General features: G+C 40.2%; 1 protein-coding gene and 1 long non-coding RNA gene across 3 annotated transcripts in view; one reads left to right on the top strand and one right to left on the bottom strand.

The window, feature by feature from the left end:
- LOC144899664 (uncharacterized) overlaps positions 1-9,288 on the bottom strand; it is a 121,053-nt gene extending 111,765 nt beyond the window's left edge. For both annotated transcript variants that reach the window (XR_013627995.1, XR_013627994.1), the window contains exons 1-2: positions 8,955-9,288; positions 8,603-8,652 (exon numbers count right to left, since the gene is read on the bottom strand). This is a non-coding gene — a long non-coding RNA (uncharacterized LOC144899664). The remainder of the gene's footprint in view (positions 1-8,602; positions 8,653-8,954) is intronic.
- ecel1 (endothelin converting enzyme-like 1) overlaps positions 9,040-18,811 on the top strand; it is a 39,505-nt gene continuing 29,733 nt past the window's right edge. Inside the window, exons 1-3 of the mRNA XM_058080268.2 lie at positions 9,040-9,194; positions 11,935-12,097; positions 16,712-17,884. Of these exons, the coding sequence (XP_057936251.2) occupies positions 17,027-17,884 (858 nt within the window). The 5' untranslated portion in view covers positions 9,040-9,194; positions 11,935-12,097; positions 16,712-17,026. The remainder of the gene's footprint in view (positions 9,195-11,934; positions 12,098-16,711; positions 17,885-18,811) is intronic.

Raw genomic sequence — 18,811 nt, 5'->3', positions numbered from 1 at the left:
GCTTCAGTCGTCTAATTTTGGGGGATGAAAGATTCTCAATATTTGCCGAGATCCGATGTACCGATAATGTCCAGCACTTCAGTTCCAATGTACCAATATCAACGGATACTGATTTATGTATAAATGATGAATGAAAGGGATAAATTAACTATAGTTATCTGTAACATAACATAATATAACATAACAGACAGATAGAACAGATGGAAGGATAGCTAACAGTCAAATTAGCTTCAAAGACTCAACAAGATGCTCATTTGCTGTCAGCATTTTTTGTGTCATCGTTGTTTCTGTTGTTGACGGAAGTAGCGTAAGCTCCTGGGCTAAATCATTGGAAAGAAATTTCGGTAATCAAACTATGGCAAGATACTTATAGTATTACATGATTTAATCAACGTATTTGATTAAATGCAATGTTGTTTGAGGTGTTTTTTGAGGGATTCATATTGAAAATATGTATGTCCCAATGACATGTATTGTTAACTAGCTTATATTAACTTATTTTCTCTCGTTGTAATGCACATAAAAGGGAAATAAATTTGTGTGCTTATGTTTCACATAATGATGATGAGTAAAAATTCCAGGTTTTCTTTACGGTTAATTCTACTTTGATTAAAGATAACTATAATTGTAAAACTATGAAAACGTTTTATGAGAGTCATCCTCCCATGACACCATCTGTAGGCGACGTAACGTTCCGATTGCCATTTAGTTTAATTAGTTAGGATGGTCAGATGTTTTGTGATAATAATAAAAACGCTTTTGGACTCACCAACTGTATTAACACAACAAGATGCAGACCATATTGTAAGCCTATTAGAGAATGCACACATTTGTGGTGTAAATGTTGAAAATATGCTAACCAGGGCAGACACGGACCAAGGTTCCACTGTTTTTATATGCATTTTTTATTGTTTGTTGCATTGTAAAGCTATAATTGGATAACTGTAACTTCTTGTGTTAACATGTATTGCTTTCTTGAACTGATTCATTGGATTTAATGGGACTGGGAACATTTTATTCAGTTAGAGTACGTTTTGGTTAAAGTATAACATTCTGGAATTACTGATGCTAACCAAGGTTCCAATGTACATACAGTATTACAAATACATTCATGATAATTCTGTCATACCGATACCCACAAACAAATTCAGCCTTAATGTGCAACTTCTATCATAACAAGCAAACGCAGCTGAAAATAAATTATACGTGTTGTCTTCTTGCTTTGTGCAGAAAGAGACATGCGGCAATGGTAGGATTTGTTGCAAAAGAGAGCAGGCTGCCAATCACCCAGAAAATGTGCTCATTTGATTATAATTATAGCAGCAATTCAAATTAGGGTGCTGCTGATTTCCTGACGCCACAACAGTACACGTGCACCTTGGAGTTGCGCTGTTTTTGTCCACTGTTTATATGCTGACTTGTGAAGTATGTTTGTGCTCCACCCCCCACTACCCCTTCATCTCCCCCTCCATCCATCTCGTTCCTTCCAACCATATCTCTCCGCCTCCATGCGTCTTTCCCTCCGCGCCTGTTTGAAGGAGAGCTCTTTGAGGGTCTACTGATGTAAATACTGTAATGGGCTTTCTGACACTTGAGACTAAAGACGTAAAAACCATGGAGAAGAGAGACTGTGGAGGGTGTGAATGAAGGAATGTTATAATTTGTTTTTTTTTTTTTTTTTTTAAACTCCCCGGTCTGTGAGCATAACAGAAGTAAAATTCCACCGAGACGTTCTTTTGCAGCATTTCGTTGCACTCAAAGTCACTCATTTGTTATTGTGAAAGTTTAATTGAATGTGTGGCAATGTGTGTACGGAAGAATGCACAACAATGTCTGTTTAGTTTTTTTTACTTGTACACACAAGCACAAACAGCTTCAGAGGAGCCTTTTAGACCAAAAGTTAATTAAGCAATTATTGAGCATTGCAGCTGTGGCTCTTGAGGGATGTGTCGGTGTGTTATGGGAAGGCTTTTGTTTTTGCCAGAGTTGTCACTTTATCAACATTTCGACATTTTTTCAGAGATTCTTGAAGAAACAAACATGTCCATACAGAAGTGTGTTTGTTTCAATATAATTTTGTATTTACATTTTACTGTGTGAACAATCACACTGGTCCACAAGCAAAATACTTCTGTACAGAATTAGTGAATTTTTTCTTTATTTAGGTCACGACTTAATAAAAAGTCAGAAGTTCAGATTGGCTGTAGTTTCCAAAATACAGTATTAGGTAAAAACAGGAAACAGGAATAAAAAAAAAAAAAAAACAGTGTTATGCTGGGTGACAGCCGAAGAGTGTTCGGACCTCCAAGATGCGTAGGCATTGAGTAACAAACAATGGTTTATTAACAAAGGATGCCCAACACATGGACAAAAAAAGGACAAAAACAAAAGACAAAGTATAACAGAAGAAAAGCCCGGACCTAGTTGTGACGGAAAACGCGTAACACAAAGCTGCAAAAAAAGTTGCAGAAAATAAAGAACTAAAAGCGCTGCTGAATAATCAAGCAGGAACAAAAAGTACAGAAAAACTCACTGCCAAAAAACCAGCTGTTATGAAAATTGACTAAGTTATCTCGGTTGGCAAACAGACCAAACAGAGGACAAAAGGCAAAGAAACTCACAGTCGCAGAAAGTGACCAGAAGGTAACTACTAACACAAGGCAAGGCAGCACTATCTGGGCAAGTGTGTGCAACTGAGGAGCTTAAATGCCAATCAGTGATTGGCAACAGGTGTGTGAAGCAAGCTCCTCTAGACAGGCAGACAGGGGGCAGCAAAGCAGCACATACAGGACATGACAGGTAGTTTATCACGACGTGTCAACAAGCCAGTTCTATCTGAAAGCCCGTCAGCACATCCCCATACGTTCATTTTAATATGTCTAGAGTTTTGACATGAAATTTCTCTCTTGGTAGAGGACAAATAAGCATATATGTATAGAAATGTCAATCACTGTAGCAGAAATTGAGTTTCTTGGATAGTTATAAGCAGCTGGTGGCAAACCTCCTAAGTCTTACAAAACTATTCTGTGATCTTTGCAATTTCAACATCCTGAATCCCTCTGACAGATTTTGACCGAACAAAACGAGCTGTCTAATGACTGCTGAATTGAATCAATGAATCAAAGAATACAGGTATAGGTTTGTATGAGCGGAGTTGGGAAATATGGCTAAAAATGATTAAAATTATTAAAAATGACTCAGCACGACCGTCGAGTGGTTAGCACGCAGACCTCACAGCTAGGAGACCAGAGTTAATTCCACCCTCGGCCATCTCTGAGTGGAGTTTGCATGTTCTCCCCGTGCATGTGTGGGTTTTCTCCGGGTACTCTGGTTTCCTCCCACATTTAAAAAAAAAAACTTGCTAGGTTAATTGGTGACTCCAAATTGTCCATAGGTATGAATGTGGGTGTGAATGGTTGTTTGTCTATATGTGCCCTGTGATTGGCTGGCCACCAGTCCAGGGTGTACCCCGCCTCTCACCCAAAGACAGCTGGGATAGGCTCCAGCACCCCCGCGACCCTCGTGAGGAAAAGCGGTAGAAAATGAATGAATGAATATATGGTAAAAAATAAATACTCACATGCCACAGTTGTGTATGCAATGTATTATTTTACTAGCTGGTGTGTGATCAATTCCATTCAGTGTGCTATACACACTCATTTTGTGATTGACTGGCGACCAGTCCAAGTCCACCCTAAATTAAATTGGATAAGCTTCAGCACCCCACAGGCCTGAATGGACTACGCGCAATGGAAAATAGATGGATGGATTTTGAAGAACACAGGCTGATGCCATTGACGGGCCAAGACGAAATAAATAAATAATTAATCCTACGGTTTTACAGACATATTCAAAGTGTAAACGTGATCGCAATTAAAAATATTCGTAATCAAACCTCGGTTTTCAAAGTGATTCAGTTTTTAACTAAAAACTTTGCCTCGGTTTTTGTACACGACTTCAGTTATCGTACAATATTGCGTGTAACAAACTACTCCGTTTGACCTGTACTGTAACATTCCGCAAAATGAAGTTTCCAAACAAAGCAGGTCATGCATTTTTTTTGTTGAGTGCAACTGCTAAATAACCCACCATGGGGCCAAAGAAAGTTGTTAGTGCCAGCAATTTGATAAAGAAGGTGAGACACAATATTGAATTCAAGAAATAATTCATTACGCATTACAAATATGCCCCCCCCCCATCTCACTCTTGTTTGATAGCGCCTACAAGACGGAAAGAACTGGAAAATGTGATGTACGTGGTGGGTTGAGTCCAAGACAATTTTTCCTGCCCTCTCCTTACTTCTTGTCGCGACTAAGGCCTCTATCCTTGTGGCAGCATCAAACCAGACCGTGATGGACGAACCCAGAACTGATTGATGCTCCCCAGTGTAAGTTGTTAAGCATATCGGAAACAAATAAATCATTAGGACTCACATTGTCTAAATTACAGGAATGATTTACTTGACGTCCTAAACCTAATTGCCTGTGAGACAGCTTTAGTTGGACACCCTCTTTTGTCTGTTTAAATGGAAAACAAAATTCAAATATGCTGTCACAACGCACACTGGCGCCTCAAAAAACAGGATGAAAAGTAAGACGAGAGGAGAGGAATCACATTGGAAGAGGAAATGAGAGAGAACTTCTTGTCCATCTTGATTATGGTTCATTCTAGTTGTTATCAGTCACAGAGACATCTCAGACGTCTGGTCTGATTCACTGGCACACACAAAACATGAATGTCAGTAGTGATGCTGAGATGGGGTCCACTTAATTTTCACTTTAATTCAAACCATGAAATCTGTTTTGCACTGGTTTAATAACGTGCAAATCTTTCAGAACAAAACACTTTTAATACAATAAATCATATGTGTTAGACATCTAATTAGATTTCAACCAATACACAAATAGTCTGTTGTACAAAGTATGGCAGCACAAAGTCAACTGGGAACGTAAACACTGATCTTCGTGGCAGAATATGAAGCCATCTGATAACCTGATGCTTTAAATTCATGTCAAATTGACAGCCACACAACTGAAACATGAACAAAATGTAGTCTCCCAACTGGACAAGGACCCCAAACAGATTTCAACCAACATACAAATAGTCTGTTGTACAAAGTATGGCAGCACAAAGACAACTCAGAACATAAACATGGATCTTCGCTGCAGAATTTTAAGCCATCTGATGACCTGGTACTTTAAATTCAGGTCAAATTGACAGTCACACAACTGAAACATGGACAAAATGTAGTCTCCCAACCAGACAAGGACCCCAAACACACATCAAAACCAACTATCGACAACAACCCACCAATCTGATGGCTGAACACTCATAGGCAATATGAAGGCTCTAATTAACTGATGCACGTTTTTGGACTGTTGGAGAAAACTGCAAGGAAAACCTTCATAATCAGAATCAGAACCACCTAGCTGCGAAGCAAACATCCCAACCAAACTACTTCTGTGCTGCCCTGACTCAAATATATTCAAAACAATCCTAACCAATACAAAATGTTCATCGGCGCAACATGAACTCCTTCAGAAGGACAGAAATACAAAAACACGAACGGATCATTAAGAGAGTCGAGGTAAGGTGCCGGTAGAGAATATGAACTGCGCTTCCAACTTCCCATTAGTGAGTCTGAGTGGGAGATGGAGGGGGCAGATGCATGGGGTGGGGTCAGACTCAGGTGGTGAGCAAAACAAAAGAGAAAATATCCTCTCGTCCACCTCCCCTAGACAAGCGAGCTCCATCCATCATCAGCCCACCTACACATTACAAGCTACCTGGAGGCGAGTTCTTAGGTTCAATATCACCAACCCATGTAGACGCTAGACTGGATCAACATTTGGTACATCTACACAATCTAATGAGATCAAAAAGCGGAATGTTACATCATCAATGGAGAAACTGGCTTATAATAATAGGAAAAGTGTCTGTCATTCCAATGACACACCCACACTAACTTTTTTTATGCTAATACGGGTTGCTCATTGAGAGGATAACCAACTGAAAAGAAAATAATAATTTACTTTGGTTAAAAAATGTTTTCCTGAAATCCCCCATCTTGGAGGTCAAATTCATTCATTCATTCATTTTCTACCGCTTATCCTCACAAGGGGTTCTGGACCCTATCCCAGCTGTCTTTGGGCGAGAGGCGGGGTACACCACAGGGCACATATAGACAAACAACCATTCACACTCACATTCATACCTATGGACAATTTGGAGTCGCCAATTAACCTAGCATGTTTTTGGAATGTGGGAGGAAACCGGAGTACCCGGAAAAAACCCACGCATGCATGGGGAGAACATGCAAACTCCAATCGTGGAATGGAACTTGGGTCTCCCAGCTGTGAGGTCTTCGTGCTAACCACTCAAGCACCATGCAGCCCTCAAATTAATTAATTCGTTCATTTTGTGCCGCTTATGCTCACGAGGGTCGCCGGGGATGCTGGAGCCTATCCCAGTTGTCTTTGGGCGAGAGGCGGGGTACACCCTGGACTGGTTGCCAGCCAATCACAGGGCACATATAGACAAACAACCATTCACACTCACATTCATACCTATGGACAATTTGGAGTCGCTAATTAACCTAGCATGTTTTTGGAACGTGAGAGGAAACCGGAGTACCCAGAGAAAACCCACGCATGCACTAACCACTCCGCCTTGCAGCCCATTCAAATTCATTCATTCAAAACTACATTGAACTTTTTAGCCTTTTTACAAAAGTAAAAATCTAAAAAGCCCGTTCATCCTTTGATTTTGCAGTATGAAGTCCTCGTTGGAAAAAGTTTGGACACCTTTGCTTTAGAGGTTAAATTGCCTTCACACTGGAGGGGGAGCTCTGGGCCACAACAAACCAATAGTTCCTTGCGGCTACATAAGTACCTTGATCGATTAACCATGATTAGAAGCTGACATGTTTAGAGACCAAACAAATAAACGCGTGTTTTCGAGAGGATTGCACAGATGTGTTTGTTTCCCACTAGGACTGGTGTTTGTGCAATATGCGAGCATAGCAGCCAGGGGCGGGGAGTGCGTTTTCTTGTCTGTCCCCTTGGCAGCAGGTGTGTAAATAACACCCTAATACAAATCTGGTTAAATCAAAGTACTGCGGGGGCCCCAAGCACCACTCCTTGTCACACTCCCTCCTGTTGGTTAAATTGGAGTCCAACATTGATCCCTGCTCATCTGCTCATCATCAGCGTCCCTGGCTCAACGGGTTCTTCCCTCCCCTCTGGTCTTCTGGGGCACTCGTTGTAATTCTGAGCCTGTAGGCCACAAGTGTTTTGGGATATAATTGTGCCAAGTGTTCTGCTTCTGTGCAGGCTGACAGCTGAACCCAAATGAAATGCTTCACTGAGCCAGATTATAGGCCAGTGTGTCTCGTTGCTCTCACTGTTACCTGTCAGTAAAATGACTTCCGGGGAAAGTGGAACAAAATGGCCTCTAGCTACAAGCAACTTATCAAAGGATGCAGTAAAACAACCAACGCAAAACATTTTACTCCGTGTAGAGATGTTGTGCACCTTAACACGTGTGATGGTGCGTCATTAGCAGTGGTAGCCTTTCGATAGCACATCGTACTTAGGGTCAGTAGCACAATACGCTCTGGACTGATAGCCTGTCAGTCTGAGGGCTTTGAGGGCTCGTCTACACGAACATACGAGCAGGGATTCTTTGGCTCATTAAAGAAATGTGTGACTTTCTCTCGAATATTTAAAACTATTCAAAAATACGTAGAACATCTAATGTAGTTAAGGCATTAAAAATACAGCGATACCTCAGTGTTTGTTATTGATCCATTGAAAACAAATACAGTTTTCCCATAAGACAAAATACTAAATCCAACAAATCAGTTTTAAACAATGAAACATATTTACACAAATTACATTTTTGGGGGAAAAAAGACAAAAAAAAAAGGCTGCATGTGTTTTGCGGTAAGTCGTTTCTTCAATTCTTCAATATTGTTTCTCAGCCAACAAACATTGGCTGGCTTTTGTAACTTTCTTTAGCTCCATGGTGGGTTATTTTGCCACTGTACTTATTTTTTTTAATGCATAAAGTCGACTTGTGTCATAAGTGTGTTAGTTAGCAAAGAATTACAGAGTCAACAGGTGATGATGTCATAAAGACCCGCCATGAACACATTTGGACTCATGCAATGTATTAATAACACTACAAACTGAGACTTTTTGGGCACACAATTCCACATAATGAACGATTATTTTAACAACCGATTAATCGGTCGATTAGTTTTTTGATTAATCGATGAATTGGATTTTTTTTTTTTACACATTTTTAATTTCGGCCTCTTCATTCAGAAATAGAACATTTAAAGTGACAGAGCAAATAAGTGCACCAACACTGAATATTCTGTTAAAATAATGTTAAATAAAAAAATGTAAATGTTTGTCAAATAGCTTCAGTAAAACTAAAGCGTACACAAAAATACCATCATGATCATTTTCTTACTTGATGAATCTGAAGTTTGTGGAGTAATCGGTTCGGCAATTTTGTGGTCATTAGATGACTATACTATGAGATTATAGCGCTATATTCCCTATTATGCAAAATTGACATTTTAATGATGTCTTACCGTAATAGATGTGTGGAGAGTTTGTTGATGACCACCACACGCGTCATAGCCTGAAATAAACAAAAGGAACTGAACTGAATTTTGTGAAAGCTCTTAAAAATCAAGCAACACAACAAGCTAACACTTCTATTTTTGTCCCTTCTGTTTGGTGTGTTAGCCAAATTAGTCTCAAGTGGGATAAAGGTGATTATTCCTTCTTCTGTTTCCACTGACAAGAACTTATGGAGATTCAATGGAGATGATAAAGAAGGGTGCACTTATTAAAAACCTCGACATATGGATGCTTGAATAATGAAGATGTTTGAGTATGTGTGTGTGTGTGTGTGTGTTTGTGGGTGCATGACGGACTCACCTCGCCTCTCTCCCCCGCCTTTGTCCCTCCCTCTCTCCTCTTCATTCTCAGACTCGGGAGGCTGTGGGCTGCAGCCGCGGCAGTAAGTGGTGCACATCACGGTGTGTGTGCAGATCTCCGGAGGGAACCGGATCGTCTACTCGGGACTTCCACTGAAGAGCTCACTGCTGAGTCTTCTTCTCTCCAACGACTAGGGCACTTTTTAACTTCCCATCGAGTATTTTCATTCACTCTCCACAGGTAAGGTCCGACAAGTTGGCACCACTCTTGTGCAGCACCACTATATTAGGTGGGCGATACTGAAAATTACAGCATGGCTGATACCGATATTATAACCGATTAGATACTTAGAAATGTTCAAGATCCTTCAATTATTTATTTTAGTTTGTTAATCTTGATTATAATCAGAATAAAAGAAAGGACTAAGATTTTAGGCAAAGAAAAAAATTATCAGAAAACTTTGTGAACAATTTAACAATGTAGCAATATCAACAAAATAATACAATTATTCCCTTTTATTGCATACAAATGTTTGTGCAAAATAAAGTCAATAATGCAAAATAAGTAAGCAAAAACAAAACCTATTATTGGCTCTTATTCAAATACTTGTTGCCCCCAAATTGCCATTACGGAATATTGTAAATTAATCTTCGGTTCATGAAGGACTACAAGAAGGAGTAAAACAGTAACACTGCAACAGGAGCAATACATCTTAATAAGGATACAAAAACGCTACAACTGAACAGTGTTGGGACGCGGTACATCAGAGTAAAATGGTGAGTCACTTCTTGTGTCCAGGAGATTTATCATTACATAATTCAAACTGAATTTGAACTTTGAGACTTTTTAAACAAGAGACAAATGTTAGAAAATGTGTACCTGTCTTGAAAAGTGTATAAAGTGTATTGTAATGGTGGTTTTACAGTCGTAAAACACATATAAGGTTGGCTACTTTATGGATTTCATTTATTGTGGGTTATTTTGAGAACCTATCCCCCTGCCATAAACGAGGGAACACTGTATAAGCAAACAGCAGTGTGAGTTTAGTGAATATTGGAGCTTTATACACTGTGTGCTAAGTCAGGTAGCTAATTTATTAGGTAGCTCACATATTAATGCTCAATGTGCTAGCTTTTTGATTAATGTCATCTTAAAGCAACTGAGGAAAAAAAAGAGATTGCCCTCTTTGGCTGCAACCAGCAGAGGCACTGTTGATTCAACCAGTATAGCTTTTTATATAAGAAAGAAGTCGTGATGCATCCGTATAACATATCCTGTGGGTCTACTTTTCTTGCTTTTCTTTAGTTCTGGTTCTGGGCTCCACTTTTGTTACATCTGTTTCTTGTTTTGTATTGAATGCATTCCCTTTATTGCTCTCAAAGAGGCTCACTCATGAGGAGGGTTCTTAAACTCGGCGTTGTCACTATAGGATGCTTCTGGTTCATACTTTACCATTCTGAGTGGAAGCTGTGTGTTAGATGCATTCTGTTGCATTTCTTGTCGCCTTTTGTTCCATTTCTTGACATTTGTTTTTGTACTTTGTGTTTTGCATGTGGATTCGCTGTGGAAGTGAGCATGACACTTTTTTCCTGCACGCCACGTCTATTTCAGAATTCTGGAATCAGATCACGACGTTGTCATTATATATAGTCATCCATCTCCACTTTGCACTTTGAATACAGCCTATTATTAGCCAAAAAATGGGCATACTTAAGCTAATTTCAAGTGGTTTTCACCTAAATTAGGCATTTTCAGGTATAAAATGGTTAAAAGAACTAGAATACAAATATAAGGCATTCAGAAGACATACTGTACTCACACAGACAAAGATAAGAAAGGAAAGCCTGGGTACATTTATCAGTGTTGCCAGGTCCCCTCATTATAAGCAACTTTGGCCTTGTTTTTATGTAAAATCACTTGTTGTTTCTGTTGTTTTTGGGCTTGTTTTCAGATAATTTGTCGCTTTTTGCAGTCACAATTTGCAGTATTTTCACAGCTTAATGGTTGTACGGCTACAAGGTTGTGTTTGTGTGAGTATAGAGTCCATATTATGATTTATATTTATGGTTTTATTATGTCTACTATATTGAGGATTATATTGTCCTTCCATGTTAAAAAAGAACATATTTAGATGGATGAAAACATGTTTTCTATGCTCTATGAAAATAAATAAGGGATTTAAATAATACTTTGCAGAAATTCACTTATCACAATTGGATCTGGAACCGACTAACAGCAATAAATGAGGGACAACTATAGACTGTAGAGCTAAAATGTATTTCAATTCATCAAAATTGTTAATTTCCCCATTTAAATGATCTAGGGAATATATAGTGAAATGCCCGTCCTTAATCCAAACCTGTGGCCATACACACTCCATCGCTCTCTAGTGCAGCCTCTGTCGACTGCTGATAAGAGTCGAGTCCCAGTGCTCCTACAAGCAAGTTTTTGAAAGTATTTTATAATAATAAGTTCATTCATGGAACGCTTCCAAACTAACTGGCTAGAGATTAGATAAAAGTAGAGCTTATATTTGGTCAACCAGTCATAGTCCCAAACTATGTTTCAATGCTTAGAGATTTACTACCCGGAGAAACATAACTTCCTTTCTGACAGCTGCTCTCACAGAAAAGGTTTGAAAAAAAAATCCATATAACTTAGTCATGGCCTCACAGCAAGCGGACTCATACACGTCATGCTGAGTGACTCACTGAAGAGAAGGCATTGGTAACCGAGATTGTCTACATGTTGAGTTGACAAGGCTGTTTGACATGTCATCTTTGTTAGACCCGCGTAAGGAGGAATTAGTGGGAATTGCGGTGTTTGCACTGTCAAGAATTTATGGAGATTCACTCCTACTCTTATGTTTATAGCTATGGATGCTTGAATAATCAACATGTTTTGTGCCTGCGGGTGCATGACGGACTCACCTCGCCTCTCTCTCCCCCTCCTTTGTCCCTCCTCCCTCTCTCCTCCTCAGACTTGGGAGGCTGCAGGCTCGGCAGCGGCGGCAGAAAGTGTTGGCCATCCCGGCGTGTATGAAGATTTCTGGAAGGAACCGCAATCATCGACTTAGACTTCCGCTGGATAGCTCAGTCATCTACGGCACTTTTACCTTGTTTGGATATATGTACTCATCATAGGTAAGCTCCTTTGGACAAGTTTCAACCATTTCTGTGTTCGCCGATAGAGCTTACCGTGCACCATACTGTCAGTGATGCTGTGATGCTGACAGGTGGTCTTTGTAATTAACCGTTTTTTCATAATCGTGGCTCTCAATTAGAAATGAAGACTTTGAGGCAGAACAGTCACTTATTTTTGTCACACATGTTCACAGTAAGCCATATTTTGAGCTAACAAGGTCTGTCGACTTGCAAGAAAGTTGTTAAACAAAAGACGTGAAGATATCTTAAGGGCTCAATTCATCCCATGCCTGGGCATGAATGATACCAATCTATTTGTATGACTAATGTGTGGATGCTGTGCCACACATATGGGAATCCCACACATACATTAACATTTGATTGGTTAAAAACATACATCGCCGTTTATCATCAACTCCTATACCGTTTGACGGAAGTCTTTTTAAGTACTCACGAATGTGGCCAACTACAGCGGAGTAGGCGTACCTGGAGACCGTTTTCGTTGGAAGCACGAAATCCAAAGAAATACAGCTGAATAAGTGCAGATTCTGGAAGAACTAGAAAGCTTTATGTGCTGGTTATTGTGTGCAGCTGCTCTATAGGAGTCCACAACTCCATACAAAGCATAATAGGTCCCCTTTAAATAATCCACAAATTTGTGGTAATACAGCATTCTCCCTTAGGCCCGATCCACACCAGAGTCGAATGCCCCATTAGGCAATGTCGGCAGATGCTAAGTGCCAACAATTGGAATAATCTGCTTTTGTTGACGTAAAATTTGAAATCCAAAGGGGTCATTTCACTGAAAAATTGATCCATGTTATGACTAAGCAGCGACAACAGCAACATAACGAAGCAAGATAATTCACCTTGAACATAGTCGCATAAGCAAGTGGCATGACGAGATCTCACCTGAGATGTTTTCTACCTGTCATAGTGGATGGAGTGATCATGATCTGGGGTGCTTTTTCAGTCAATGGAACACTGGAGCTTCAGGTGGTGCAGGGTCGTCAAACGGTGGTACGTTAAGCTATGTTGCAGTGGCCGAGGGTCCTGGTCTGTGTGGAATAGCTGGGTTCTTCAACAAGACAACGCTGGTTTAACCAAGGACTTCTTAAGGGAGAATAACATCACTCTTTTGGACCATCCTTCATGTTCCCCTGTTTAAATCCCATAGAGAACATTTAGGGATGGATGGCAAGGGAAGTTTATAAAAATGGCCATCAGTTCCAGACAGTTGATGCCCTTCATGAAGCTATCTTCACCGCTTGGAGCAAAGTTTCCAATAGCCTCCTGGAAAATCTCGCATCAACCATGACCAAACCAATTTTTGAAGTGATTAACAAGAACGGTGGAGCTACTCATTACTGAGTCCTACTGAGAATTTTTCTGAGTTTTTTGTCATTTTTTGAGCGATTTCACTTTAATTGTTGTTTTCAATGCGATACTTTTTCAAGGTCCTTTTTGTCACGCTCCCCCTTCTTGCTTTTGCATATTGTAGCTCTCCTTAAAACCACATTAAATGTGCAAAAGGATTTTGATCAGGTCTGTATATCCAAAACTCCAAAGTATCAGAACTTTTATTATCGCGAACTATTATTTTCTGTTCTGGTTATCCTCTGAATCCTCTAATTCCATGAACACCACAAGCACACCGTGACTTCTAGTGCAAAATAAGCTCAAAATAAAAACCTGTGTTAACCTGGATTTCGTACAGAACTATCTAAATCTAAACAATTTTATATTTGTCGATTATTAGCCACCAGAAGAAAGCTTTATTGTCAATGTTAAACAACAATTACCACAGAAGTTCTGTTTGAGAGTACAAAAGCATATGAAAACAAAAGAGTCAAAATTAAAATTAGGATTCTCCGATCGATCGGTCACCGATCAGTATCTAACGATTTCCTTGTAAAAGCATGTCATATGCATATGCCGACAAATGCCTTTCAACGCCGATCACAAAAGCCAATCACCTTACAGCCTGTAGCGATCATTGACTGCCCACTTTTCATTTTTTTAATAATTACCTCCTGTTTTGGCCCCCCTGGCAGTCAGGGGTTCTTGGAATTGTCCTAACCCTGACCAATAGCACTCATTATAAATAAATTGAAAAATGCACAGTTAATCTATTGTATTGGTATCAGCCAATTTCACTCATGGATGATTGGTATCACAATCAGCAGCATAAAACTCTGATCGGAGCATCCATAAAAAAATATGCACCAATGGAGGAAAAACATTTTAACCAAAAAACGACTACTCCAGGATGTACCCCAACCCTCTCCCAAAGTCAGCTAGGATAGGCTCCAGCATACCCGTGTTCCTAGTGAGGATAAGCGGCATAGCAAATGGATGGATGGATATTTCTCATTCTGCTTATGTCTCTAGCGAGAGTAACAAGTCAATGTTTAAGTGAAGGGCATCAACATAAATGTACCACTACTCCGGTGCTCCATTCAGTTTAAATTGAAAATGTTTTCCCTATGGTGTTTCCAGCAAATAAATAAAACCAGCATGAACCAACTGCAGAGGATGATGACTGTACAGCCAAGCAACAGACTTGTATTTAATTAAACATTAACCCCCTCCTCCCATCTCTTAATATTTTCTTCGGTCTAACATGTTCTAATCTGGCCAGGTGCTTCTAAGTAACAAGGAAATGGATTCAGTAACATTAACCAAACAATTGTACAGTTGAAGGGCTTTTAATTGGTCTATTACAGATTCTCCTTCAGCCAATACATAGAGAGATTGAAAAATATAATAATTATTTTGTTCAGTCTTGTCACACTTGTGGTGAAGTGTTCATGAGAAAGGCTACTACGATGTCTCATGGGGTTGTGTGCTTTCCATGTAATTGTCCAGTGTGTGCGCATGTGTGTGTGTGTGTGTGTGTGTGTAAGTCCGCGTGTACGTGCAGTTGCAGCATAAGTTACCCTCAGATATCAGAAGCTGTCATGTTCAGTAAATAGCCATTCATCACGCATGCCATTCTCTGTGATGGAACCAAATCCAATCCATTATCCATACGCAGGTTGTGCACTCAAGTGTGCGGGTGAGTGTGTGTGTGTGTCTTGTATTTGGCTGTATGTAGGTAAGTGTGGTTGCCATAATTTATTTTAATGTTTAAGTAGCTGTGACACGAGGGAGGGCACAATATTTCAAAAGCAGGGGAGAGTCGTTGCAAAGATGGGAAGCATATATATGAATCCTGTAATCCAATAACGTGTACATTATAGTAAATAAGGCAGAGGCAATACATAGTAATTCATTAAAAACAAGAATGATGTCATGCAGTAAGGCAAAGGTGTTCAAAGTGTGGACCGGGGGCCATTTGCGGTCTACTGCCCTTTTTTCATTGGTACAATGACAAAATCAAAAAAATTAACAAAACTTGATAAAATAAAAATGAAAAAATTAAGAACTAATAATACAAAGCTTTGTCCATTTTTTTTACAAAATAAAAAATAAATGAAAATATCAAAGTGGACCATCCAATTTTTTTTTTTACTAAATAAAAAATAAATGAAAATATCAAAGTGGACCCTTGCATCTTTAGATTTTTCATGATGCGGCCCTAAGTGGGAAAAAAAACAAGGAAAAAAGAGGTCAAGCTGCCCCTGCGTTGTTGCGTAAGTCATCAAAAGCCTGCACAGACTGTCTTGTCAAATGCACCGCGTATGTTACAAAACATGTTTACCAACTAACTTTAGCTACAAACGGAAATAGAGGCGAGCTGAGATAAACAAAACCTAATAAAGTGGAGGCAATGCCACACAAGCCGTTTGCAACTTGCCAGTTGCATCGTCTACGTCAGGGGTCTCAAACACGCGGCCCGCGGGCCAAATGTGGCCCGCAGGACACTAGTTTGAAGCCCCCGCCTTGATATGAAAGTTTAATGTTAGTGCGGCCCGCACAAGTTTGATATGGATGCTGTATGGTATCATGTACCCAGAAAAAATTATTACGTTTGATTAATGTTCATGTTAAAGGTTAAATAACTGTTAATAGTTATCCTCCCTTTCCGTGTGGAAGTGGTAAGTTTTTGGCTATTTAAGTTTAAAGGAAATAACTTGAAGGCTACCGTTTAGGTCGCAAGCTCTCTAGTTTGCGAGTTAGCATGTGTCTCAAGACCCTGCAGTTGCGCAATATGTTGTAAATAAAAAGAGTATAAATGTGACTATAGTTGTGTTTTGTCATGTCTACAGGGCTCTAATAATGCTTTGTTAATTTTAATGTGAAAAAAATAATTTGTCTACCCACCAACTATATGTGGTTTCTTAAGTTTTTATTATTTGCCGTTTTATTATTATTATATTTATTTATAACTGATTGATTGATTTTCTTTGTTCTTGATTTGTTTATTTAAAAAAATGGATTTGTTTATTTTTCATCTTATTTTGTGTAGAAAAATAAAAAGTAAGATATTTGAGAACAGTGGAATCTTTTATCAGAGCTTTTCTTGTAGAAAATCGGAACCAAGCAAAGTTTTTAAATTTTTTTTGTTTATAATAAATGCGTTTATTGGGAAAACTGTACAAATGTTTAAGTCCCTATAGTTCTCTCATGCTATAAAGCCCCCTTCTAAATCATTTTTATTTCCATCGACAGGTGACCTGGAACTGGTTGGATGGGAAGATATAAGGGGAATAAATTGAATGGGAGCAGAGAGAAAGAGGATGAGTGAGATAGCAAGCGACACCCAGGAGATTCCTCATACAGAATGGAAGTCCTCATCCCGCCACCTCACCAATTGAAAGAAACAAAGGCAACATAGCCGCAAGAAGGCCGTGTCATCTGTGTTTTGCCCTCTTGTTTATCTCCGTAAGAGTCATGGTTTTTAATCTGACCACAAAAATAAATCTTTAATCCCTCCACCCCCGCGGGCGTCTACTATTGACATCTAAATCACAACATCCCATTGTCATGGAGAAGACATATTCACTCACCGCCCACTATGATGAGTTCCAGGAAGTGAAATACGGTGGTCGCTATAGCAGTGACATCCTCAGTAATGGCATGACCCTTCATTTGGGCGGCAGTCTGGACCGACATATGGGGCGTGGTCGAGGAGGGACTTTGTCCAATGGTCGCCACAGAGACGCAAGCAACACAAGCAACGGCGGCGGTCTCCCTCGATGGAGCCGGAGAGAGATTTGCCTCCTCTCTGCTTTGGTCTTTGCAGCGGGCATGTGTGTGATTTTGGCAAGTATGCTGGCACTAAAATATATTTCCTTGGAGGCGCAGCAGGACCCACAGTGCAGGCAAGACTGCCAGAGAAGACGCTCACTGTTGCGGGCTGCACGCTTCGTCCAGGCCAATATTGACCCGACCATCCAGCCCTGCCAGGACTTTTACTCCTTTGCCTGTGGAGGCTGGTTGAGGCGTCACGCCATCCCAGAAGACAAGCTCAGCTATGGCATCATCACAGCTATTGGGGAGCACAACGAAGAGAAACTACATCGTATCCTGCTGGAGCCGATTCGCAGGCGTGAGCCCAATTCGGCAGAGCGCAAGGTCAAGGAATTTTATAGATCTTGTGTCAACATCCAAGAGATTGACAAGCTGGGCTCTGACCCCATGACAGAGGTAATAGACAGCTGTGGAGGGTGGGATCTGGTTGGGGCACCCCCTGGTGCTGCTGGCTGGGAGAAAGAGGGGGCCCCACAGAGGCCGGACTTCAATGAGCTGCTGTATAGGACTCAGGGGGTGTACAGCACTGCTGTCTTCTTCTCGCTCACAGTCAACGTGGATGACAAAAACTCCTCTCGGAACGCCATCAGGGTGAGAAACAGGATGAGTGCACATTTGTCTGTGTTATGCTCAGGGGTTAATCCTTTGAGATAACATAGATTGGGAAAATCACTATTTGATACTGTTATGTATAATCAGTAGTCATACGACTGTTTAAATCTTGGCATGTGGAGCACAGCTTCTCTTTCCTGGTTTAAAATGTCAATCCAGAAAGTAAAATGCATTTAATATTCGGGATACCTATTAGAGATTATTCATTCATTCATTCATTTCTACCGCTTGTCCTCACAAGGGTCGCGGGGGTGCTGGAGCCTATCCCAGCTGTCTTCGGGCTAGAGGCGAGTTACACCCTGAACTGGTGACCAGCCAATCACAGGGCACATATAGACAAACAACCATTCACACTCACATTCACAATTTGGAGTCGCCAATTAACCTAGCATGTTTTTGGAATGTGGGAGGAAACCGGAGTACCCGGAGAAAACCCACGAGAAGAACATGCAAGCGCCACACAGAGATGGCCGAGGGTGGGATTGAACTCGAGTCTCCTAGTCAATTTAACTTGACTTGACTTGTAATTCTATGGCAGTGGTCTCTTATGGGTGCCCAGAGTCAAGACCATAACATGATTATACATAACACGATACAATTTGCAATGACTGTCATGTGTTCTGTGCAAGTAATGCACCCCCACCTAAATCGTAGCACTGATTACTAATGACCCCAGTACCCATGCATGCACATTGCAGCCACCATGTATGTAGCTAATGCTAATAGTAGTTTTCCCAATGACAACAAGCTGTTTTGTTACGAGTTAAGTGTCTAAAGCAGCGAAGTGTGTGTAATGTTGTGTTATGTTCTGTAATGGTAATGGTTTTATTTCATTTGAACATGCATCAGATTACAATTGAATGCATCACATAATCAGTTCACAGTTCCACATGTCCAAAAGGAGTA

The sequence above is a fragment of the Doryrhamphus excisus genome, linkage group LG8 (genome assembly GCF_037039965.1).
Source record: "Doryrhamphus excisus strain RoL-2023G ecotype Guam linkage group LG8, RoL_Dexc_Guam_v1.1, whole genome shotgun sequence".
Taxonomy (NCBI): Eukaryota; Metazoa; Chordata; class Actinopteri; order Syngnathiformes; family Syngnathidae; genus Doryrhamphus; species Doryrhamphus excisus.
The sequence above is the reverse complement of the archived record's forward strand: the minus strand, read 5'-3'. Positions and strand labels throughout refer to the sequence as shown.